At 38.1% G+C, this 26,159-nt stretch overlaps 1 protein-coding gene across 1 annotated transcript in view; it reads left to right on the top strand.

Annotated features, from left to right (window-relative positions):
* The window catches only part of syne1a (spectrin repeat containing, nuclear envelope 1a), a 124,471-nt gene that overhangs the window by 11,496 nt on the left and 86,816 nt on the right, over positions 1–26,159 (top strand). The window contains exons 5-36 of the mRNA XM_079887687.1: positions 1,301–1,321; positions 2,247–2,339; positions 2,439–2,617; positions 2,769–2,965; positions 4,175–4,284; positions 4,537–4,575; positions 5,673–5,780; positions 8,628–8,765; positions 8,963–9,127; positions 9,293–9,405; positions 9,575–9,743; positions 9,954–10,050; positions 11,664–11,860; positions 11,952–12,116; positions 13,303–13,452; positions 13,591–13,734; positions 14,116–14,265; positions 14,462–14,620; positions 15,722–15,886; positions 15,975–16,109; positions 17,751–17,909; positions 17,994–18,202; positions 21,122–21,194; positions 21,313–21,477; positions 21,688–21,840; positions 22,063–22,149; positions 23,217–23,357; positions 23,445–23,605; positions 24,202–24,352; positions 24,480–24,707; positions 24,894–24,992; positions 25,928–26,115. Coding sequence (XP_079743813.1) covers positions 1,301–1,321; positions 2,247–2,339; positions 2,439–2,617; positions 2,769–2,965; positions 4,175–4,284; positions 4,537–4,575; positions 5,673–5,780; positions 8,628–8,765; positions 8,963–9,127; positions 9,293–9,405; positions 9,575–9,743; positions 9,954–10,050; positions 11,664–11,860; positions 11,952–12,116; positions 13,303–13,452; positions 13,591–13,734; positions 14,116–14,265; positions 14,462–14,620; positions 15,722–15,886; positions 15,975–16,109; positions 17,751–17,909; positions 17,994–18,202; positions 21,122–21,194; positions 21,313–21,477; positions 21,688–21,840; positions 22,063–22,149; positions 23,217–23,357; positions 23,445–23,605; positions 24,202–24,352; positions 24,480–24,707; positions 24,894–24,992; positions 25,928–26,115 — 4,508 coding nt within the window. The remainder of the gene's footprint in view (positions 1–1,300; positions 1,322–2,246; positions 2,340–2,438; positions 2,618–2,768; positions 2,966–4,174; positions 4,285–4,536; positions 4,576–5,672; positions 5,781–8,627; positions 8,766–8,962; positions 9,128–9,292; positions 9,406–9,574; positions 9,744–9,953; positions 10,051–11,663; positions 11,861–11,951; positions 12,117–13,302; positions 13,453–13,590; positions 13,735–14,115; positions 14,266–14,461; positions 14,621–15,721; positions 15,887–15,974; positions 16,110–17,750; positions 17,910–17,993; positions 18,203–21,121; positions 21,195–21,312; positions 21,478–21,687; positions 21,841–22,062; positions 22,150–23,216; positions 23,358–23,444; positions 23,606–24,201; positions 24,353–24,479; positions 24,708–24,893; positions 24,993–25,927; positions 26,116–26,159) is intronic.

The raw sequence follows: 26,159 nt of genomic DNA, 5'->3' as shown, positions 1-26,159 counted from the left end.
CCATTCCCAGAGTGCTTTGCTCAGGTGTACAGCTTCAGGTCATAACCACTCAGTCTGACCTACACAACCTTTTCCCCCGCTCTGCTCTGATACCGCGCTTTCTCGGCACCGTCTCCCAAGAGACAAAGAGAAGGAAAACCTAGTTCTTCATTTCATGTTTAATTCTTACTCTAAACGGCAAGAAATTATGTTTCGTTCAAATCACCAGCAAATGAAGGATTTATGGATTAATTAGAACATGCTAGATGGCTCAGCATATTTATGAGGTGATTTTGACACCTCAGCCTGAAATCATTTTCCTTATTGAGGTTTAGTCCTGAGTCACCATATTATAAATCTGTCTCTGCTGCCTCACATGTAGCAATGAGCTTTCCTCATGGAGTCTCTGAAAGCTCCAAAGCTGAACAAATGGACTAATTAAGGGTTAGATAATGTACAGTCAGCTATGCATTCTCACAATAAGTCCTAAAAAGGTGATCAGGACCCTGTTTTGAAAAAGACATTACATTATAACATAACAACATAACATTATAACATAAAAATAATCAGTCTACTGTATTAAAAATGTATATATAAACATAGATATACAGTACATAGTAAAACCATTGTGATTTGGAGAAATGGACCCCTTTTTTCCCCCTGTATAAACAGGATATTTTTTCATATCATCTCTCTGGGGAGAAGGACATAGATATTTCATTTACTGTGTAGCTGTGCTTCAGACTTTCATTATACAGCCTGTCAGTGAATGAAGCTGAGCTAAGCCTCCCACTCCTGAGGTGGTCTGTCTGTCTGTGTATCTGATCTCTCAAGGAGCTGAGGATTCATTTCGTAAGCTACAGTCTTTCACCATCTTATCTCTCTCTGTCATCCCTCTCTCATCTCTCTCTATTCCCTGTGGAGCACAGTGGGAGAAACCAGAGTAGAGAACTGTTTTGTATTATGTCGAACTGTACTTTTACATCCAATCTGGGACACAATATTTTAAGGAAATGGATGTTTTTATTTTATTTTTTAAGAAAGTGGATGTTAGGATTGTGTGTGCGTGTGTTTTTGTGTGAATTTGTCAATCATTCAACTTGTATGTGTGGCTGGTTCTTAATGTATCTGCCTTGGTGTGTGTATAACAGTGTGTATAATGCACACTTTGTTTGTCACTGAAGGGTTTTGGGTTATCTCAGAGCTGGGGGTCCTTATCACATGTCCTTCAGTTGATGAGCCACACTTTTGTTAACAGCATGTATTGACCTCTATTCTTATTTTTTCTTTCTTTCTTTCTTTTGTTTTGTCACCATTTCAGTCGGCATACAGAGGATCTCCGGTTAGTGTGACCTTTCTTGTGACTGTCTACAATGTCTGTGATTGACACTATCACTTTTTGAATCAGGATGTTGTTTGTGGAATAGAAAAGACATTTTGAAGAATGTCTGAGCTGCTCTCTTCCATACGATGAAAGTAGGGATCAGTGTTATTTTAGTATTATTTATATACAATATAGGTTTTCAATTATGTTTTGATATTTTGAGTTAGCTTTAATTTTTAGTAATTTTGCTATGTGTTTAGTTTGAAATATTTCTATTTAACTTTAATTTCTATTTATTTCAGGTTTAGTTTTTGTTAGTACTTAAACTTCACTACTACAGTTAGGTGTCAATGTAACATTTTGTCATCAGTTACTCAACCTCATGTTGTTCCATACCTGTTTCTTTCTTCTGTTGAACACAAAAGAAGATATTTTAAAGAATGTTGGTAACCAGACAGTTGACGGTAGCCATTGACTTCCATAGTATGTTTTTTTCCTACAATGGAAGTCAATTGCTATCATCAACTGTCTGGTTACCAACATTATTTAAAATATCTTCTTTTGTGTTCAGCAGAAGAAAGAAACTCATACATGTTTGGAACAACTTGAGGGTTAGTGAGTGATGACAAAATTTTCATTCTGGGTGAACTGTCCCTTTAACAATAACAAGATTGACTGGGATCCATATGACTTCTGTGCTTTATTCCAATTCTTCTGAAGCCATACCGTACAATAGCTTGCAAAAAACTTGGTCAGCATTCACTAAAAATCTGGCTTGACAGCCATGGTCACTATTCACTTTCAATGTATGGAAACATTAAACCAGAAGAATGAAAGTTTTATTATTTTGAAACGACATGAGTGTAAGTGATTTTTTTTTTTTTTTGGATGAAATATGTATTTAAATATAATGGTTTGAGGTTTTTATTTTCTTGCTTAACAGATTAAGCTAGTTAACATCAACACAACAGATGTGGTTGATGGCAGGCCTTCTATAGTGCTGGGGCTGATATGGACCATCATCTTATACTTCCAGGTAAAAAAGGAGAGGATACATTTCAAACCCTATTTATAATTTAAAGTTTTTATCATTTCAGTAGCTATATATAAAATTCCTCTCCATCTTCTTGTGCAGATAGAGGAGTTGACCAGTCATCTACCAGCCCTACAACCTCAGTCTAGCAGTAACTCATCAGTGGAAAGCTCTAACAGCACTGAGACCAGCAGCTCGCCCGTCAAACGCAAGCCCCGCCTTTCTTTTCAGGGCGGGGCCAAGAGAGCCCTGCTCAAATGGGTCCAGACCACTGCAACAAAGTAAGAACTGTATTGTTGATATGTGCCTGTGCAAGGCCTTGAATGAATATATTGTTCTCTGCTCTTGTAATCCCGTTTCCCTAAGTAAAGCATATGACTGCATTCCTCCATGGTTTCGACATAATGTACATACTTGCGCATGTGTTTACAGGAGATTGGGTCTCGATGTGAAGGATTTTGGCCCCAGCTGGCGCACAGGGGTAGCTTTTCATGCTGTTATCTTTGCTTTGCGACCCCATCTGGTTAACATGGAGCATGTTTGGAGGAGACCTAACAGGGATAACCTTGAAGAGGCCTTCTCATTGGCTGAGAGAGAACTGGGCATCCCACGAATACTTGACCCTGAAGGTGATACCAATCAAATACTTTTTTTTAATCTAAGACAATATATATAATTCATATAGAATTTTGCAGCTTTTGGTCGCTTGAGAAGGATCCAATCCAATTCATGACTAGATTTTTGATGCAGAGTCTGTTTTTGATGTAAATCCTGCAAAAAAGATGGTATGTGTATATAATACAAATGTGTTTTTTTGGACTGTGTACATTCAAGTTGTGTTGCACGCTCTAAGTGCCAAATGCTTAAATTCTAATTAGCAGCACGCCACTCACAGAGGATGTGATTGATGAATTTTTAATGGAGGGGTTAAGTCTTAGACCTCCTAGACGCCATCTGAGCTTTCTCATGCTTCCTACCATGAGTCTGACAAATGAAGTTTGACATTTGAACGATTAGTGGCCCATTAGACATGGTAAAGCTGACTGAACAAATAGTAAACGGTGAGTCAAGGGACATTGTCAACCATGGATCTTTTGTAAGAACCACCAGTGAAGCCTCTGCCAGACAATGTCGACTTTATATCCATGTTTTTTAGATATTGCACCTTGAATAAGGTTGTTAAGATTGAATCACAGTTTCCACAAAAATATTAAGCCGCACAACTGTTTTCTTAAACACCAAATCATCATATTAAAATGGTTTTTGAAGGATCAAAATTTGGCATCCCAGGAATAAATTACATTTTAAAATAGAAAAGTGAATGTAAAATGTAAATATAAAGTGGTATATACAGATCAAAAATCCATAAATTAGATATTCAAAGATTCATACTGTGTCTGGAAACAGACAAAGTTTTTAGAATGTGCAATTTTTTGGTCTTGACAAACCAGTGTACTAGCATTATTAAAAAAAAGTTGTAATTACTGGTGGAGATAATTTTGTGCATATGATCTTTGAAATTTTAGTAGGTAATTTTATGGTGTGTTATGCTTAATGATAATGCACGGATGCACAAAAACAGGAGACAGGAGGTAAAGCTAAAAGTAAATGACTGTGACTGAAAAAAATCAATTAAATCAAATTTGCCACAGAGCAATGAACCACAATGATTGGGTAAAAATTTAAACAAAAGAAGCTGGCCAACCTTCTTTTTGCAAAGAAACGTATCGTTTGAATAGAGTTAGATATTATGGGCTTCACCTGAACACAGGGTTTCATTGCAGAAGTTGCTGCAACTTGTAAAATGGCTGTAAATATAAATCTTTAATGTGATTTAGATGTGGATGTGGATAAGCCAGATGAGAAGTCCATCATGACATATGTGGCACAGTTCCTGAAGCATCACCCAGACCGCCAAGAGACAGAGATTGGCCGGCAGCAAGAAGAGGTATGACACTATAATATTTCTCATCCAACAACCAAACTTCAGCCAGCTCTCCATTCACTATATGTCTCATGGTTTGATGCCTTTGCTCTTTACTCTATTTCTTAAATAATCACTATCAACAATCTGTCTTATTTGTGGAGTCACATCTCTCTACTCACCATTTTCTTACACTAAATATCTCTCTTTATTCTCCACCCTCTGTTTTGTCCACTAATGTCTTGTTGTTTACATGCATTCCTTCTATGTCTCAAGTTTTATCTTGCTCCTCGAGCCATTGAGGAAATGTTAGAGGTACGTTTGCTCGTATAAAACACATTATGCCTGCTTTGACTGCTCCGCCACTGTTTCCACCTGCTGCTGCTGTGCCATGTAGTTTGAGATCCTTTCAGTAGTATTTTGCCTTCCTTTTCATCATGAGCGGCGCAATACTGTGTGGATCAGGTTTAATAATCCAGGGCATTGTACGGCTTTAATATGTCCCATATAATTTTACTCCCTTCACTATTACATTTGCATTACAACTGGAACTTTTTGGTGACATTAACATGACAATAATGATCTTTGGCTTTTTCTCTTTTTTTTTTGCTTTGCTTTGCATTGATACTGATAGCCTGATTATTAGCATTAGTAGCAGTCTTTAAAGAATAATAATGGTTCATAATCAAGTTGAAGCAGTGAATTAATCCTGTCACCACCTGGTTCTTTTTTAGACACCATTAGTTCCCCCATGCCACGGTCTGCAAGTGTTCTGCGAGAGTCACTGTAATTTGAACCATTTTGCCTCTTTGTTATACATTTAAACTAAGACAATTTTAGGTTTTAATATTCCAGGGCATCGCATGCCTGTGACAGTATTCGTTTCTGGGAGGTGGGGAGGAGATCATGCGGCAGACGTTGGCAAGGTCATAATATAATCATTTTGATGACCCAAAGGCATTGCCATGTAGAAGATGCCAAAATGTAAGATGAGCGCCGGAAGAATAGACTTAATTTCATTAGAATTAGCTGAACACTGCTCTCACTTTCTCGCTCTTGTTCCTAATTCATAATAGGGAGGGTAAATGTGTGTAAAATGATTAGTATCGCCCCCGCAGAGCTGATTTCTTGCTCCCCCGTGGAGAGGTTTGGGGCAGATCTGCACAATGGAGGAGAAGAACTCTGCAAGCAGCAGGAACACAAAGTCTGCGTTGGATTTATAAATGTGGCATTAGTGATGCATGTTTGAACAGCAAAATTGTATTGAGTCGGGGGTTTAAAGTGCATTAAATTACTTTAGGTAATGAAATGATGAGCGTAGACCTCCCCAAGGGCCTTAAATCTTCGCAAATGTTTGCTTTTTGTCTTGTTTCTACAATCCTCACTAACTCAGCACTCTTTTTTTCTCTCAGAGGGAGCAGCGTAAAACACTGAGGGAGCTGAAAGCATGGGCAGATCAGTTGGAGAGAGACTGTGCTCAAGCCCAGAGGGACGGAGGAAGTTTTGGTGTGAAGTACCAGGTGAGCTCAGGGTCTCACTCAGTCATCATGTAGACCACATAAAATATCAATTGGATACCTGAATAAAACTTAAGCCCCCGGTTTCACAGACAAGGCTTAAGCTAGTCCCACACTAAAATGTATGTTTGAGCTGTTTTAACTGAAAGAAACTTGCACATATCTTAAAATATGTCAATGCTTTCTAAGGCACGTTTATAAAAGCTACTTGAATGTCCTAATTGATCTAAGGCCTAATCCTGGTTTAATCTAAGCTCTGTCTGTGAAACCAGGTCTAGGAATCTTAGTTAGAGTTAAAGGGGCATTCCACCCATTTGAACATTGTTTTTTATTTAAAGTGGGTCATATATGTAGTCGAAATGTAAAATAAATTTTGAATTTGGTGCCTTCGTGACCGAGGAAAGACAAAAAATAACTTCAGGACGCATTTGTATGAAAGACAACAACTCCCACAATGCACCACACTGCACAGCTCCGCAAGCCACTCCCACTAATCCAGAAAGCGCATATCTGCCTATAAGAGAAATCACTCTTCCGTCTACAAGGCTAGCTACCACCAGAGCTTGAAATTCATTTCACATTCACACAAAATGTCTAGTTAGTTGGCGAACTCATTAGTGCATTACTCCTCGTTTGTATTTCTTTCGAAAAGGTGAATTATTGCATGGTACCTGGATGTTCAGTCAGAACATATGCGGTGTGAAACTAGGATAGTTCTCAACACAAACGTCCGTGTCCTCGTCTGATTCAGAGATTTCGTCCAGGAGAAATTGTCATCGTTGAAATTCTTTGCCGCAGATGGACTCTATCTCTGTGTTCGTAGTGGTTCGTAGTTGCATAGTGAGATCACCGGCGCCACCAGTCCGCCCTAACTCGAGCCAGTCCGGGCTCCTCGTCCGCGGCAGGCAGGTCTTCTGCCTCGGCTGCTCTTCGCTATAATGCGGCTTGTAAAGGTAGCCACAAACACCTGATTCAAGCATCAGACTTCCGAAATCCTCTTCTTCTATATCATATTGAGCACTCTCCTCCGCTATTGTCATTACTTTACATCTGTCTCCATAGCGCCTGTTAGCTTAGCTTCAAACAAGATGGAGGATATTGCTTTCAGTTTCAGAGAGTAAAGTCCCACCCACTGATCTGTAATAGGTCTGTAGCGTGAGCGGGTCCCGCCCCCTGGGAAAGATGAGGAACGAGTGCTTGTAGTCTCAACAGAAATCCCCCCCTCTTACACTTCCTCCTACAATGACGCAAAATGACGATTTTTGCATCATTGTAGGAGGAAGTGTAAAAGGTAAATAACGGATTTCTCCCGTCTCAGGGGAAAAAGAGAGAGTGTTGCACGACCATTCAATAGTATGACTGGGTTTCTAACAATGCAAAGCTTAATGCAAATGGGTGGAGTGTCCCTTTAAGTGATATCGGTTTTTAAATGCCCACTGTTGATACCAAAGTCCAAGAAAGCAGTGTGGCTGTTGGTCGAAGTAATACTGATATACAGTGGGTCCCAAAGTCTCAACTACCAATGAAAATGCTTCTGTTTTGTATTTTTGCAACTTGGTAGAAGTGTTTTCATTATAAATAATGAAATCAGCAGTTGGAAACTAAATAACATGAAATTCTTACAGCAATCCAGACCGTGACTAAAACGGTCACAAATGACTCTTATTAAATGAAACATAGCATTTAGCCCCTTTGTTTTAATGACAGCAGCACTTTAGCTACAAGTACACTCCACAATTTTATGCGAATTTTGATGCTTTATACAACCATTTAAATGTTTGGGGTTAGTAAGACTTTTTCTTTTGGAAGACATGAATACTTTCAATAAGGATGCATTAAATTGATCAAAAGCGACAGAAAAGACCTTTACATTGTTACAAATATATATATATTTCCAATAAATGCTGTTCTTTTGAACTTTCTATTGAATCCTTAAAAAATTATCATGGTTTCCACAAAAATATTAATCAGTGCAGCTGTTTTCAGCATTGATAAATATGTGAAATATTTCAAATCAGCATATTAGAATTATTTCTGAAGGATCATTTGACACTGATGACTGGAGTAATGACTGCTGAATATTCAGCTTTACCATCACAGAAATAAATTACAGTTTAAAATATTTAAAAAATAGACAACAGATATTTTAAATTGTAATAATATTTCACATTGTAACTGTTGTGTTTTTGATCAAATAATGCAGCTTTGGTGAGCATTAAGAGACTTGTTTCAAAAATCTTACCAATTTAAAACTTTTGAATGGTAGTGTATGCTGTCAGGCATGCATGGGATTTTAAATTTCAGATTTTCAGTGTAGTCTCAAACTTTTGGACACCACTGTGTGTATACTAATCATTATTTTGTGTAAGAAAAATAAAAAAAGTGAAAAAGTAGATCCCAGACAAAACATTGGTTGCTCAAAACATTGAAACACATAAGCATACAGACAACGCTAATATACATTACAGCTGAGAGCTCTCGTTGCTTTCATAATCATGGGCACTACACACCAGTGAAGCGACGTCTGTAGCGCCCACGGATATGTTCCATATTCAGAAGAATCAGAGCTCTAGCAGGGACCGCATGGGTAGAGAGAAAGTGGAAAATTGGAGCCCATTATTGCATGAATACATGCATGTGCAATTTGGCTGTTTAAATTCTTTTTCAGCTTTTGGCATGCTTCTCTTTCTCCCTTTCTCTTGCTTTGTCATTTTTGGACAGGTTGTTTTATCTCGCTGTCTCTCTCCTATTAGCATTACATTGGGCATTATTTGAATATTCAGAATTTTAATAATTTAATTACCTGTAGTTCTCTCATTCATTCATTCACTCGCTCTTTCTTTCACTCAGACGTTCAAGCGTTGTCGTGTACAGTTTGAGGTGCAGAGAAGACAAGTGGAGACATGTGTTCAGTCCACTCAGAAGGACGGCAAGCTGACTGCAGATCAGGCTCTGCTCAAACAGGCCTGGGAGAGGCTGTCTGCAAGGGTCAGATACACCATAGATTTGAATTATTTTTTTATAGGAAACCAATTAGAATACATAGACTAACCCTAATCAAAACTGTAGTCCATCTGAGGACATTCACAGTAGATTTAGCTGTTTTTTTTTACTTAATAAAAGTAAAAGACATATATAATCTAATATAATATAATATAATAAACAGTTATTTTTCCTGCCTGCAGCTTTTGGATTGGCATCTACAGCTGGATAGTGGTTTGCCGTATCCTCTGGGAGAAGTTGGTATGTATTTACATCAAGCAGAGAAGATCCTACGAGAGGAGTTGGTCCCTCAGCAAGCCCATGATGAGACCGCAAAAGCCATTCACAAAAAACGACTACACGACCAGGTAAAACAGAATGAGAAAGTCTGTCTTTGTCTGTATGAATGTGTATGAGGTATTGGAGAATGGATGAATGAGAATCTATTAATGAGTAACAAGACTAGCAGGACCTTCACTTTATCCATTAACATGAGTCCTGGATCTTACGCTTTTCTATATTTGGTTGTGCAGGAGATCTTAAGGCTTCTTGAAAGACACAAGCAGACCTTGCAGTTAATCCACAGAGACAGATGTGTTAATAATGTCCCGATTCCCATGGAACAACTGCAAGACATGGCAGAGAGGTAAAAACCATGACAGATAACCTCAAAGATTAATGAAGACATCAGTTTATAATTGCAATTAAAATTCATAATAAAATAAAATAAAAATAAATAAAACTTTTAATAATAAATTGTATTATAATATAATATATAATATAATATTAACCTGTTTTTATGTAACTGCTTTCAGATTAAACTACATATCTACCTCCTCACACATTCACTTGAGCAAACTGGAATTCTGGGAAACGAAATATGGTATGCTGGCATTTTTGACACTAGCTGAGTCCAAGCTGAAATCCTGGATCATTAAATATGGCCGACTGGAGTCAATGGAGCTTCTGCTGCAAAGCTATGGTGTAAGTTTACAAACTAGATGGATTCTTTCCATTTAGCATTTTTTCAGCTCCTTCATTGCCTAACCATACAAATAGGTTTTCATACATAGTAATCTTTGGGGCCATTCCATCAAATGCAGTATAGCTTAAGATCTGTTAAAGATACTAATTACTCTGATTGCACAATTAAATGATCTGATCTTTACTTTTGTTTATTCTCTGCATCTCTAGTCATTTGTGGAGGGACAGCAGTTCTTTGAGAAGTATGAAACCAGCCACCAGGCTCTGAAACAAGCTGCTGAGCTCTACATTAAAGCAGACAGCTCAGGTATGCTTCAAGTTCCGAATAATTTTGTGTTTTATATGCCTATGTGACTGCTAAATGATAGTTTTTTAACAGCAGTACAACTTTCTAGCAGGGATTTTTATCCTGGTGGTTCACTGTGCAAGTATTGATTTTTCTCATCACTTTAAATGAGAATCATCAAATATAGAAAAATGTATTATTATTTTTTAATATAGAGGATACGGGCAAGAGGGTGGCCACCCATAAATATTTTGATCCTGTGCTAAATAAATTTTGTTTGGCATTGAGTGAACCAAAAAAAAATATTTGTAATATACAAATCATATCATGGCTGGGCAAATAAAGGCAGATTTTATTTTTTTTAAAGCAAATCCTTCAGATTTCAGCATCTCAGTGTCCAGAGGGCAGAATGATAGCAGCTCACCTTGTTTCACCCTCAGTGAGTTTAATCCTTGTGGACTCAGTAGTCAATCAGTCTGTGCCTGTAGCATCTTCCTGCTGTCTCTGTCCCTCTCTCGTTCTCCCTCTCTGTGTTTCATTCTTGCTCTTTTCCGTTTGGTTTTTCTTTCTCTTTCTAAGTTCATTCCTCTCTCCTCGGGCTACTGGTAAATGAGGTTTTCCCAGGCACAGAACTCAAAAGGGAATTCCAGTCCATTAGTGCAGATACTGCATTCTAATTGGGTTTCTCTGGGCGATAGACTCCCAACATGTTGCTTTGTCCGTGCCTAAGGCAACCTCAACATAGTCTTGTGATATATATCTGAAGTGTGATTGGAAGATCACAAAATAGGTCTTCCAGAAGCCAATCACATTTTATCACGATGATTTATTGCAGCGCTACTCAACTGGTAGGTTGTAACTCAAAAAATGGGTCACTGGCATGTTCTTAAAGTGTTGTAGACAGAATATTATTATATTATATTATATTATATATTTCATTAATGAAGATCAAATAAAATAAAATAAAAATATTAAATTAATCATTTTATGAAAATTAGAAATGTTGCCTTGGCGCCTAACTGAAATAAAGCAAGCTTAGGTTGTAAACTTCAGTTTAGTAATTTAGTATGTACTAAAATTACTAAAACTGAAAGAAAAGTAATTTGAAAAATGACTAAACAAAACAAAATTACAACAATGTTTTGTCATTTTTATTATTTTTTGTTTTGTTTTCAGAATTCTGTTTAGCTTCAAATAATTTTGGAAGCTATATTACATTTTTTGTTTTGTTTTCGTAATTCTGTTTAGCCTAATAAAAAATGAAATTATAAAAATTAAAGCTGATTCACAATATTAATAAATACTATAATAGAATACTAATAATACTACAAAACTGTATAGAAGGGGGAAAACAATGCTAAATGCACAAATCATATGCAACTAGCTATAAAATCTTATGGTTATGATATAAGATAGTAATAATAATTAAGATAGCAAATATAAATAGGTTTAGCAACTTTTAAAAAGTAAGGATAATGATTGTTGTTGACGTCAAGGATGTATTAGTATTTATTTATTAGTAAATACTAGTATTAGTATTAGTGTACTAATACTAGTATCAGTGTTAGTTTTAGATTTATCAGTATGTATTTATTAGCAGGTTCATGAATCTGCTCTGCTTTTGTACATTCCAGCTGAGGGAGGGGTAAAGCTCTTGCTGCGAGAGGTGTCTGATCAGTGGAGGAGTCTGTCGGTGGAGGTGCGAAGCGTAAGGTCCATGTTGGAGGAGGTGCAGTGTAACTGGTTGAGGTACAACAGCTGCGTGGCCTTATTGCAGGCCTGGCTGGAGGACGCTCAGGGAGCTCTCAGACAACCTGAGAACACCAAACGGGTAAGACAACCACATGCATGTAGCCATGTCTCTAAAAATAACTAGTAGGGTTATGTTTATGATACATTCTTATCCTCTGTTGTTTTTCCAGGAGTTTTTTCGTAACCTTCCGCACTGGATGGACCAGCACGCTGCTATGAACGATGCTGGCAACTTTCTGATCGAGACCTGTGATGAAACGGTGACACGTGATGTAAAGCATCAGCTTCTGCTTCTCAATGGAAGATGGAGGGAGCTGTTTCTGAAGGTCAAACAGGTAAACAAACTTTCTCACTCGCTCACATCTTAAAGAAAAGAAGCTGGTCAAAAATATCTATTCTGTCACTAAATCTTTATACTTTTGTTTCTCTAATGGAACACCAAAGACCTTTAGCATAATGTCAGAACTTCTAGAACTTCTCTAAATAACTAGTTTTGTGTTTCATGGAAGAAAGTCAGTCATATGAGGTTCATTTTTAAAGGGTTAGTTCACCCGAAAATGAAAACGATCCCATATTTACTCACCCTCAAGCCATCCTAGGTGTATATGACTTTCTTCTTTCAGCCAAACACAATCAAAGTTAAACAAAAAAATATCCTGGCTCTTCCAAGCTTTATAATGGGAGTGAATAGTAACTGAGATTTTAAAGCCAAAAAAGCACATCCATCCATCATAAAAGCCAAAAAAGCACATCCATCCATCATAAAAATAATCCATACAGCTTCAGGGGGTTTATAAAGGCCTTCTGAAGCAAAGCGATATGTTTTTGTAAGAAAAATATTCATGTTTATAGCAAGACAAGTTCCCAACAAGGAGTAAAGTCTGACCCGACGCATGACGAAAACGGAAGTGCAGAGGAAAGAGCAAAAAAAAAAAAAAACACTGTTCATGAATTAGAAGTCTAAAACAAGAATTTTTGAAGAGAAATGTCAGAGGTTTGTTTAACTCAGCCCAATTTGTTTGAACCGCGAGAGTCGTCTACTCTCACCTAAGCTTCCGCTACTCCTACATCCTACATCATACACCGGTGTTGTGCCCAATTTCTACCCCCGCCGTATTGGTAGGTTTAGGATTAGTTGTGGGGGAGGGGTTAGGATTAGGGTAGGGGTAAGGATTAGACAACTTCAACGAGGGGGCTAATAATTTGGCAGGGGGTCAAAATTCGGCACAAAACCGGAACTTGACTCTCTTGTAAATGCGCACGGACGTCACCGGAAGCTAATGATTGCAGTTTTTTGAGCTTCAAAATCTCAGTTACTATTCACTCCCATTATAAAGCTTGGAAAAGCCATAATATTTTTTAATATAACTCCGATTGTGTTTGGCTGAAAGAAGAAAGTCATATACACCAAGGATCTCTTGAGGGTGAGTAAATTATGAGATAATTGTACATTTTTGGGTGAACTAACCCTTTAAGCGAACCATTTCTTTAATTATTAAATCTGTTTTTCTCTTTTCACAGTACTCTCGTCTTCCTGAGACTCATACTGTAAGGACACACCAGGATGTCAGCACAGACATACAAGAGTTTCTGGACACTTCCATTACCAAACTTACCTCACCACTTCAAGTGTCATTGTTGGATGTCAAAGCCTTTATGCAGGATGTTGAGGTAAAAAGGTTTCAACATTCGCTGTATATATTGTCAAATCTTTTTCTCTGTATGTGAGATTGGCCACTCAGAAATGATGAATGTGAGATCTCAGTTTCACCTAAGCCTTCTGATTTAATATACACACACACATTGCAGGACATCAAGCACAGGCTACCTGCTGTGGAAGCACAACATAAAGTGGCTGCTCGCTCTGCACAGCTTCTGGCCAAAGACTCTGTTCGTGCTGGTGGAGCTAAAGCACTTTCTACTATAACAACAACCGAAGAACAGCTCCACCAGGTTTGTGCAATGTTTGCTAACTTGTTATATAGTTTCTATCTGAAAAACCTTATAATGAAAATGAATAGTAACCACAGGCATTATAAAAGCATTATAAATATGATAAAGGCATCAGGAAATATGACATAATTTGTATGGCTGCAGATGACTTTGAATGCAAGTCATTTGGACCATTTTATGCTACCCGTCATTATGCTACTAGTTTTGGATCCTGACAGCCTCTGGTCACCATTCACTTACATTATAAAATGTCAGCCTCTGTGTTCTGCAAAATAAAAAAAAGACTAGATAAGTTTGGAATGATATAAGTTATATCATATAGTTTTCATATGACATATGTCTGGGAATAAAGTATGTAATTGTTTGTTTGTATCCTTACAGCTGAAAGAAAAGTGTCCTTTAATTTCGAGGGAGTGCCAGGCTCTATTTCCTCTGTTAGAAGAGCTAGAGAAACAAATCTCAGCTTTCTACCAGACAGCGGAGCACGCTGGACACATCATCACCCAGCAACACAACCAGGAAATGTGTCAGGTCAGTACAGACCACTGGGAGGAAAAGATTATCAGACCATGAAGTGTGGTCTCAGTGTGGAGAAACAGTAATGATGTGACAAATAATAAGTGGCTGTCTTTTGTAATCCCACAAGAATTCAATAAACCTGGTTGTATCTGTTTCAACTACAGAGTAATTGTTTGTGTTAATTGATGTTTTATACATTTTTCTGTAGGAGCTACAAACACAGCAGCAGACCTGTAAGCGTTGTGTTTGTGCGATGGAGCGCAGTTACCTGTCTCTACAGAGGGCGCTGTGCTGTGCAAAATCCCTGCACAATTTTGACATGTCTCTTCTGCAGAACAGAGTGACGGAGATTCAGACCACAGCACAGGTCGGACTACATTACAGCTCTGAAATAAAACTTTCATACATTACCATTCAAACAGTGGGGTTAGAAAGTTTTTTTTAAAGAAATTATTCAGCAAGTTGTTTAAAAGTGACAAGAAAAGTGAAAAGAAGCTTGAGCACCAAATCAGCGTTTTAGAATGATTTCTGAAGGATCATGCGACACAGACGACTGGAGTAATGATGCTGAGAATTCAGCCTTTCACAGTCACAGGAATAAATTACATTTTAAAATATAATATATTTATATTAGGGCTGTCAAATGATTAATCGCGATTAATCGCATCCAAAATAAAAGTTTGTGTTTACATAATTTATGTCTGTGTACGGAGTATAATTATTTTCTATATATAAATACACACACATGCATATATATATTTAAGAAAATGTGTTATTTATATATAAAATATTTATATATAATATAAATTATATATAATATAAATATATATACACAGTATATACATGCATATATTTCTTAAATATATACATGCATGTGTGTGTATTTATATATAGAAAATAATTATACACCGTACACACACATATATTATGTAAAAACAAACTTTTATTTTGGATGCGATTAATCGCGATTAATTGTTTGACAGCCCTAATTTATATTAACATAGAAACCAGTTATTTTACTGTTTTACTGTATTTTTGATCAAGTAAAAGTGAGCCTAAGATATGAAAAAAATCTTAAAGACCCCAAACTTTTGACTGGTATTTTTTTTTTTTTTTTTTTTTTTTTTTTTTAAGAAATTATCAGAATAATAATGCTGGCTTTGACACCTGCAAATTGCACTTTTTACATACGTTTGTACAAAAGTGTTTTTTGTATTTCTCAATATGATTGTCAAGGAATTTGGAACATTTTCCCCTTACAACACAATGAACACTGACTTGTACAAAATAAAAGCACCATAAAAATTGTCCAAAAAGTCTTCTGGAGCAATACAAAATTGAAGTCAGTCTTCAAAAAAATCTTCTCCTCTGCTGCATCTCTTCTCTAACTCTTGCTTGTGTTCCACAGAAGACAAAATGACTATTCGATATAACTAGAGCTGTTCTGACAGTGTTCTGCTCTGATCAGGCTTTAATGCAGGAGGCTTTGGAGTGGAGGCAGGTGGCAGAGACTAACGGCAACCTCATGCGGAGGTTTGAGGAGTCTCGTGCTGACCTGGAGAAGGCGCTGCGTGTGGGCCAAGCCTGTTTAAAGGAAAGGGGAGACCCAGATGAGCTGTTCCGCAAACACAATGTACGTCATTGATGGCTTAATCGGCGAACCCTTCAAACATATTTATCTTGTCCTGTTCTTCTAATTAAGTGTGTAATTGTTTGCTCAGGAGTTCTTTGGGCGACTAGACCAGCACATTTTAAGTGCTTATTTAAAGGCTTGTGATGACCTCACTGATATCATCTCCGAGGAAGAACAACGGAGTCTGCGAGAGACGGTCAGAAGACTGCACAAGCAATGGAAGGTCAGTTGGAAGATCAAAAATGGTTAACAAGTTAACAGGAACAGGAAGCTACACTGTAAAAAAACAAAAAAAACATTGTTGGTTTAATTAAAAAAGTAAGTCACCTGGTTGCCTTAATTTTGAGTTCATTGAAATACAATTTTTAAGTTAATACAATTAACTAAAATTTTAAGATTGGTTTAAAGGAGTCATGACCTAGTATTACCTTGGATACCTACTGCTGTATTATAGTCTTTCAGGCCCTTCTAAAAAAGAAAAGTGGAAAAAAAATAAACACAGAGCTCCTCAGACCCTTATTTCTGAAGGTATTATTGTCTCGCGAGATCTGATGCGATATTTTGGCTGTCGTGGACAGTCATTTTAATAATGCAAATGAGGGGCGCGTTGATTGGTGGCAGGAAGGAGGGGGTTGACACCGCAGGTGACGCTTTAGCATATCATTACAAAATGACATCATGGCGCAAATTATGAATGAACCCGACCTGGCTGCGACCGGCTTCCCGGCCAGTGTATAAGTATGAGGCGCCGTTTAGGGCTTAAATCAAACTTCATTCACGCACACATATATGAAACACGCTTGCATACATACTAAGTAGTCACACATACATGTATATGAACTCTCCACGCACATACTCATATGAGACGCGAGCACACACACACAAACTCGCGCACATACTCATATGAGACGCGAGCACAGCACACACACACACAAACTAGACGGCGCCTCATATATAAGCGTTAGGCAATCAATATACAATAGCCGAATTCATGATGATCTCAGTCATTTGTTGTTTGCAAAGTAACGTTAGCAGCCATTCCCCATGTTTACCTCGAAGCTAATAAGTTACTCCCACTAGCATACAATAGCCGCATTAGCAGTTAGCTGCTGTTTGTTACACAGAGTAGAGCAATAAAAACACATTCTTACTGTTTCAATTGCAGGCAAGTGTCTGATTGTTGAAAATGGCCCCTTTTTCCCGAGCTTCGATGCCAACTTCGCCTGATATTGCCTCAAATTTGTGAAGGATTCCGGCGTAAAATGTTTAGTTAGCACAGACACATAACGTTAAGCCAGTGGGAAGGGTTGTAGGAACCGCGTCATTAAAAATGAATTTAATCCACTGGTCCCTGACAGCTTGGTCCGTTCTTGGGAGAGAAAACACATTTACATGTTGATTCTGGCAGTCAACAACAGAGCAACTCAGTGTGCACTACGTTTCTGCTTCTTTCTCGACTGAATATGAGGGGAGGAGGGGCGCCAGGGCGCACTTCCTGCGGCAGGTCTGCGGTGTCCATATATGGTATATCTGTCGGGGCTGAAATCAAAATCTTGTATTTGAGTGCGCGTGCACGCGCGCTGGTTTATGAACCCTGGGGTAAACGAACGCTTCACTTTTAAATATCGGCTTCCCGGCCAGTGTATAATCGTTAGGCAATCATAACATACATTGATTCTCGTGGAAAAGTGAAAATTGCAGGTCATGACTCCTTTAATAAATAGAAACTCAAAATATTGTGTTATCTAAACGACATTAATTATCTAAGTTGAATTGACAAAAGATGAAAAGTTGTGACAACAAATCATGAAAATATTTTTTTACAGTGTAAAGGATTCATCTCGATGCATTTTCTTCCTCCCAGGACATTCAAGCCGAGGCTCCATTCCATCTGCTCAGACTCCGGGTGGAAACAGAGAGGCGTTTGGTGATGACCACATTACAGGAGTGTAAGATAGAGCTGAAAAGGGAGGACAAAGCCCTGCTCACAGCCGGCAGTGAAAGAACGATCAAAGAACACAGGGTGAGATAGAGCCGATAAAAAAAAGATCATGCAATTCTCATAACCTGAGAATTATCTATTCAATCTATTTATGTATCTTTATAGGCCTTTTTCAGACATAAAAACACACTTTCTGCTTGTGAGAAGCGACTAAAGACAATGGAGCATCTCTGTCAGGATCTTCCAGAAAATGACCAAGGTTATCAAACACTGGAGCAAACCAGAGATCATCTTTCAGAGGTCAGGGGTTTAATAGAGCGAACGCACTTGAAACTACAACAGCACATGGATAAATGGAGAGAGTGGCATGCCAGGTGAGATGCAAAATGAGACACATTACTGGACAAATTCTGTCAATGCTATGATTTTCAACATATTTTCTCCTAGAATGGTGTAAAATGTTAGCCTGGCTGCGCCCTCCTACGCACTTCCGCTCAATGTCATTTTCCTTCAGTACTACGTCTGGGACTGCTGTATATTCTTAGGTTTCCAGAAATCAATTTTTTGTAGGACCAATCAGCGAACAGAGGGAGTGGCTGAGAACGATGACGTTGATGTAGTGCATCAGTTTGAGTTGGAGTTCAGTAATGGCAGCGGAGAAAGACGTGAGAAAAGCTATTCGGTCCGTTTTTGCAAAACTGCCGAATATACAGAAGTTAAAGCCGGAGCAAGAACAATGTTTGCTGGTAGTAGACTGGTGATCACTGTACAGCATTTGCGGCAGATCCGAAACGACCTCAGCGGCGTATTGTTAATGATTAGACCCAGCTTCGACAGTTGACTGAATACATCACTGTCCTTAGTGTCAAATATACATTTAGAATTTACAATTGTTCCTTGAACTCTTAAATTCGATGAACAAAACCTGCAGCTCGTTGACAGACATCTTATTCTAAACATAATCCTCTGATCATTCGGACTTGTTGTTTCCGGCCGGTTTCGGCGCGTGACATACGTCACGACCACACGTTAGCGATTGGCTATGGCAGATCCTGAGTGACTCTGGCCAGATCCAATAGTTTTGAACTTTAACAGAGAACCCGCCTACAAGGAAGTAAACGTTTCTCAATGGAGAGAGGCCAGACTCTCTGTACAAATGAAATGTACGAGAGTCTGGTAGAACCAGGCAAGTAAAATGTATGGGAACTCTGAAAACTGGTTAGGCTTGTTTAACGGCCAAGTCTTTCTGATAAGGCTAGTTGAATAAGAAAAATGAGTTAAGCTAAGCTACCGGTAGTTAAGAAGCCTGGTAGGGACACAGCACATCAACATCCAAAACACCCTGTGTGAAAAAGAAGTACACTTTAGCATAAATTGAATATGCTTAAATGCAAACTGAATGTAAAGGTTTGGAACACTTTGAATGCAATTAAATTAAAATGTATTATAACTTGAAATGATATGCTGAAATCTAATTTGCTGAAATTTTTTTTAAACCTTTTTTTACCTACTTAAAGGCAGGGTAGGCAGGTTTTTTCGAAAAAACTTTTTCCCAAATTTGTTTAAACTGTCTTTATATACCAAAACATAATTAAAATGTAAGTACTGCAATAAACACAGCTACTTATTCCATTCACTCCCACCCCCTCCCTTCTGGGCTCCTTCCAAAGCCACGCCCCCAAAACACATGAACGCGCGATGCCTACCGCTCAGCTGGAGGACGCTGTAACAAAATTCAAATTCAAATTCAAGGAAGGAAGAGGACAGGGTCATCTTGCGGAGCTGTGGGCGTGTTTATTTATAAATGAAAAAAAAAAAAAAACAACGACAAAAAGTCTCGCGCACAGCGCTGTAGCAGCAAAGAGCAAAGTCCAAAGTCCAATGTAATCAGCGATCGCGTCCTCGCGCTTCCCGCACTCGCACTCTCACTATCACTATCAGCCCACAGATCTCCGCGTGTCTCTCTCCATGAATGAGGTTTCCCCGTCCCTTATGTGCGATCTCTCCACACCAATCACTGAAACAAGACACAGGTGTTTGTCATTTGCACTTGACCCACTTACGCCGCACCTGTCTCCCGATCCTCTCTCCCGTCACAGACTTCGCTAGATCACGCCCCCCTTGCCACAGACGCGTTTGCCAGCGCCGAGCGGAGAGGAGCAGTGCATGTAGTGACATCATGTCAGAATCACATGTAATAAAATACCTAACTTTATCATTATGAATATAAACAACTAACATGGCTGTTAGTACTCACTATCAAGCTAGCATATCGATACTGGTAAAGTTTAAAATATATTGAGTTTGATTCGGTAACGAGCTAGTAACATAAGGCAAAGCTAAAAACAGGTTGCATTGATACACGTTTTCCCATTACCTTCGCTGACTGTATATGCAGGTACTGGGAATTTTGACTGCTCTTTCTCTGCCATAATTGTGATTCTTCCTAGCTTCCGTGCCTCTCTCCATGCTTCTTCCCCTCCTCGAGTCAAACGGGTGCGCGCATGTGGGCAGCTCCTGTAGCAGCAGGGGTGGTAGCCATGGTAGCGAGGGAGAGTGACAGTCGCCCAGCCAATCATTTCATTCGTTCCGAATGGAAATAAGTAGCTGTGTTTATTGCAGCCCTGCGAGGACCACAGACACTCGATTTTTATACTCTCCTTTTCAGAGTACTTACATTTTAATTATGTATTGGTATATAAAGACCGTTTAAACAAATTTGGGAAAAAGGTTTTTTTTTAAAAAACCTACCTACCCTGCCTTTAAGTAGAATTACATAATTAATTTCATAATTACTTATACTGTCAAAATATGGTTAAAGTGTACTTCAGAATGTGAATTTGTAATTACACATTTGTAATGATGAAGTTGCAATTAAGTACATTTAAAATATATTAACTTTAAACATTTAAATGTAACATTGAAAAACACACTAAATTTAAAATGATAGGAAAGTAAATTACATTTGCTTTAGCATGTTAGTCAGCACATCAAAAGTGTGCTTATTTAAAGCTCGACAAAATTCTTTAAAACAATGATTTAAAATGTACTTCAAAGTAAAACGTTTAATTTGACATTACAAATGTCACTTGTGACAAAGCGATAAAAGGGTACTCTCTTAAATGGCCTTTTATATAATAAATATAATATCTGCAAGTACAGTTTTTTTAAATATGCTTTTAAGTACACATTCAATACTGTTCAGCACATTTCTTTTTGACAAGAGACAATATGTGTGCAGGTTGTGTAAGAATTTCTTTTTCTATGTTTTTGTTTTTTGTGCTGTGCTCCAGGTTCAGTGAGCTGTCTGGATGGCTTCTCTCCCAGCAGGAAATGCAAAGTGGTGCTGAAATCTCTTCTCTCCAGGTGAGCTCACCCCAAATCTATGTGACTTATGCTCATCTGCATACTGTATACTGAATGTGTGTTCAGACCTTTGTCTGTTATGTGACTTCAGCTGACCTCCCTCTGCCTCCCTTTGCAGATGCAGCGTCGGGCGGTAAAGGCTCAGGGCGAGACTCTGGACTGGCTCAAAGCTCGACTCGCTGTGCTGGAGGAGATAAGTCCGGAGAGTGAGGTTCACACACAGAGGGCTGCTCTTGATAAACTCTCACAACAGTTTTCTGCTCTGCTGCTGTCTCTGTCTGAGGTGAAGAGTGGTCCTCATGTCTGCTAGGTTTAATGCAAGGTGTACTATTGAAAATGTCAGGTGCCATGTTTTCTTTAGAAAGAAAATGTCTGCATAAAATTCTCCATGTGCATATTTACATATCATCTGCAGGAACTTTTTATTGTACAGATATCTGTGGTGTTACAGTTTAACATTTTGCATGTTTAAACTCTTTTACTGTTTTCTCAGGATTTTCCTGTTGCAGTGGCCAATGAAGGGCACAAAAAGACTGGAGATGAAGTGAAGGAGGAGGAGGAGGAGGTGATTCAGGCACAGGGGCACAGAAGAATACTGAACGCAGAGAACATAACCGAAGCCAAACAGCTGCTCCTCATTCATCAGGTAGGGACTGTAGAATTCATTTTTGTTGACACATATAATGCAATAGACGTGATGAATCGTGTTGATTTTATTTGCTAATCTGATTGCTGTGAATAAGTGATTCTTTCTCATGCATAATATTCCAAGGGGTGAATCTCAGGATCATTTATTTCATTTCTTCCCCTCCCTTCTATTTTTCCCTTTTTCTTTCCTCTCTGTCACCCTGTCATGGTGTGTACTCAGCACAATCTGAAGACACAGGAAGCAAAAGAGACGGATGTGAGATCTCAAGGTAAAGAAGACTGGGCAGCTCAGGAGAAACACCTGCAGGTAACACTTTCAGTCAAATGATATTTACACATATTCCATGTTGTAATTCAGTTTATTAAAGTGTCTGTAAAAAAATCGTTCAGAAAGATCTCCATATGTTAGATCATAGGCAGGATCCTAACTGTTATTAAACCTCATAAATGGCTGACTTTCAGTGATGCAATAAATAGCACTCCTCATTTTAGACTTGACTCTCAATCAATTTCAGTTAATTAACTCGAGTTACATAATCAGATTACTTTTTCCAACTAGTGAAGTAACGCATTACTTTTAAATTTACAACAAAATATTTGAATTAATTTTTTGGAGTAAGGAGTAAGTGCAGAGGTGTTGTGTGCGCTGTGTAAACATGACGGTTATTGTAGTTGTAGACTAAATGTGAGCATGCATTTACTCATCTCACTTACTCAAAAACAGATTCAGTATTCCTGAAAATAAAAACATTGAAATGCAAACTCAGAATATTAAGCAAACCTGCTATAATTAAATGTTAAATTGCACAAATATACTTTATGTATTTAATCTCACTTTATTAACCAGTGTCTGACCTGATCCAATTCAACAATACTAATACGTTTTTTGTGTTTCATATTTTGTAATATTTTGAAAGCCCTCTACTGTACAGGCGTGAATTTCCTTCAGCCTGAGCCTTTTTCCTTTCACTTTTGAAATAAAAGGGCCTTTACATTTTCTAACCAGCCCAGGTTAGAAAAAGTAACACAAAAGTAACACAAAAGTAACGTAACACATTACTTTCCATAAAAAGTAATTAAGTAATGCAATTAGTTACTTTTTTAGGGAGTAGCGCAATATTGTAACATGTTACTTTTGAAAGTATCTTTTCCCAACACTGGACTTTTAATATTGTTGTGGACAATTGTGGGCCTCAAGACCTTAGAATGCCCCTCTCTTCAGATGCCCGAACTTGTTTCCAGAAGTCAAACATTGTGTACACTTACGTTTTGTGCATAAAGTGTAACCCTGTAATGCAACATGAATAATCAGAAAGAAATGCAATCACTTAATTAACTTGCAGTTGGTAATGTGTCATTCTCATTGCTCTTCAGGTCACTGTGAATGCATGGCAAGAGTTTGATTTGGAGAGAGAGGCCATCTGGCAGTTTGTGTGTCTTGTCAGTCCTGTCCTGCAGAGGGAGCTTATCTTCAGCAGCCTGGACAACCTCAAGACTGAAATGAAAAATGTTAAAGTGAGAGCAAAGACAAAAATATAGTAGTTAAATGTTTATTGAACTTTGGACTGAGAATAATACTCATATCTGTGTGTGTTTGTTTAGGAGCTTCATGAGCAGGGTAACACATTTGCTGTACGAGCTGAGTCCCTGGTGAAGAAGGCAGCAGATATTAAACTTGGTTCTCACAATCAGTCTTTACTACAGGATCAGGCCCAGTCAACAAAAGAAAGACTGCAGGAGATACAAGCCAGCCTCAGGAAAATGTAAGACAGCTTTAAGTCAATTTGCCTGTATTTACTGTACAATTCACATTATGCACCTTATTTCTTGTAGCAACCTACTGTAAATGCAAGTAAACCTTACTGAAATAGAGAAAATGACAGACAATTCAAGAGTATGATGCCAGATTGCAATAGTCTTCTGCATCTTCATCAACCTCACTCAACTGAGGTTGCTAGAGACCTGCCAGATGCAACAACATTTTTGGACATTTTTGCAATGTTGCCTGAGTTGAATCTTGATTGAATCGGGTGCTAAAATGATGCAGATGGTGTGTGTGCAAATACCATCAAAATGGTTTCTTTGTGAATTCCTTTAATTATGTTCCTTGTGAAAAAGAAGTGTGTTTAATTGTATTGAAGGTGCATTTGTAGTGTACTTCAAATATTAAAAGTGTTTATAATTTTTAAAAACTGTACTTTCAGATACTATAATATTAATTAAATAAAAGGCCACTTAAGTGTACATTCTGTAAAGAGTATATTCTTTTAAAGTACAGTATATCCATAATAAGTACTTTTTTCAGGGGTACTATTTTTCACAATGGGTGTTTCTTTCCTGCTTGTATCTGTTCCAATAGTGTGTCAGATCTGGAGATGATGCACAGATGGTGGCAAAGTTTCAGTCGTGAGTCTGAGGCTTTCTTCTCCTGGGTCTGTGATGGTAAGAGGGAGCTTGAAGCTTTCGGCGGATCCTCTGCCAACCTGGATGAGCAGATTCACACGGTGGAGGTAAACAGAGATAATGACCTGGATCAGAAGACTGTAACTTAATAAACATAACCAAATTAACCAGACAACATGATAGGTTTCATTTAGCACTCAGTGAATTATGTCTCCTCATTGTTTTCCCTCTTAGATGTTAAAGGAGGCCTTAGAGGAGAAGATGGACATCTTTAGCCGATTGGAGACAGAGTTTCAATCTTTAATTCATTTCATTGCACCGAATGAGGCAGGGCGACTTAAATCACGTCTGATGCAGATTGAAAGATACCGGGAAGAGTTTAAGAACAGCGTGGAGCAACGAGAGGCAGACCTTCACTCTAGTTTGAGAAATACGAAACAATTTACTCAAGATCTCAGTGAGGTAACACTATATACATGGCTCTCTGTGCTACTCTGGTCTGATATATTATTCAAGTCATGTTGAATGTGTGTGTGTGTGTGTGTGTGTGTGTGTGTGTGTGTGTGTGTGTGTGTGTGTGTGTGTGTGTGTGTGTGTGTGTGTGTGTGTGTGTGTGTGTGTGTTATTCAATGTTTTCACTCATCTTAGGTTGAAGGTTTGCTGAATGGACTACTGGAAAAACTGAACACACCAGTTACGTCCTGTACATCAGTATCAAGAACATATAAAACTCTCCATGAACATATGGTTAGTATTACATGTGTTTGTTTGGAACAGACAACTTAAAGACCTAAATAAATCAATTTCCATACCATACTGTGTATATTATCTAGACCAGGGGTGTAAAACTCAAATTGGGGGCCACCATACCAGTATATACAGTATACAATCATCACAATTGTAATGATCAAAAGTTATTTAAATGAAGAACAACTAAAATAAATAAAAATCAGTTCACATGTGCAGTGTGATATTTATAAATATTACATTTTATTTCAAATATTACATTTTACTTTATTTTATTTAAAATGAAGTGACTGGATTAGCTGCAGCATTTCTGTTTGTTGTCGTCTCCTAAAATACAGCTTCAATTTTGTTTTTATGTTTTAGGGCTGTTATAATAAGCCCTGTGGAAAAATATATTGACTGCTGTTTAATAATCCTTAAGAGAACTGTGGAGTAACGAAGACCAAACCAAAATGCAGAAAGTAAAAATCAATTTGCAGACCGGATTAAAGGATAAACTGTTTACACTTGAAGGGCTGCATGAAATAATCCACAAAATCAGCCAGAGGGCCATTAGTACAAGAGGCCCTGTAGGCTTTATGCCGAACGTCACATGAACAAACAGGAAAACAGGTCTCATTGCATCCGCATCCGCAATGAGAAGAGTGTTAATGTTGCCGTTTTATGCGATTTAAATATCAAGATGTTTGTGAGAAGAAGAAAATAAAAAACTTTTAGACCTCAATTTATGCTCATCTTTGCTCACTCCTTAAATCTTAAATTAAATGGCTCTATATTTATCAAAGCACATACAAAAGACCTGAAGAACATGGAAGCTGTTGCGCATAACCCCTATTAAAGACTATATGCTAACATTTTCACTTAACTGTTCACTTTAAAAATATATAAAAGGCATTTGAGGCCGCTAGAGTAACATTTATTTCCTTCATTCTCAGGATGTAGTGCAGCGTCTACAGCAGCTCGGGCCCAGGCTAATGTCTCTGAGTCTGGGCTGGAGGAGGCTGTCTGATGGGGGACGGATGGAGAAAGCTGTGGCTGACCTTCAGCAAGCTCACAAATTATATACCCATCAAGCCACTGAAAAACAATCAAAACTGGAGAACCTGTTGACTCTGTGGCAAAGGCATGTGTTTGCAGATTTATGTGTTACATAATGTGTGTTGACTG

This window comes from Squalius cephalus (genome assembly GCF_949319135.1).
Source record: "Squalius cephalus genome assembly, chromosome: 12".
In the NCBI taxonomy this organism is placed as follows: domain Eukaryota; kingdom Metazoa; phylum Chordata; class Actinopteri; order Cypriniformes; family Leuciscidae; genus Squalius; species Squalius cephalus.
This window is presented reverse-complemented; position numbering and strand designations above follow the sequence as displayed.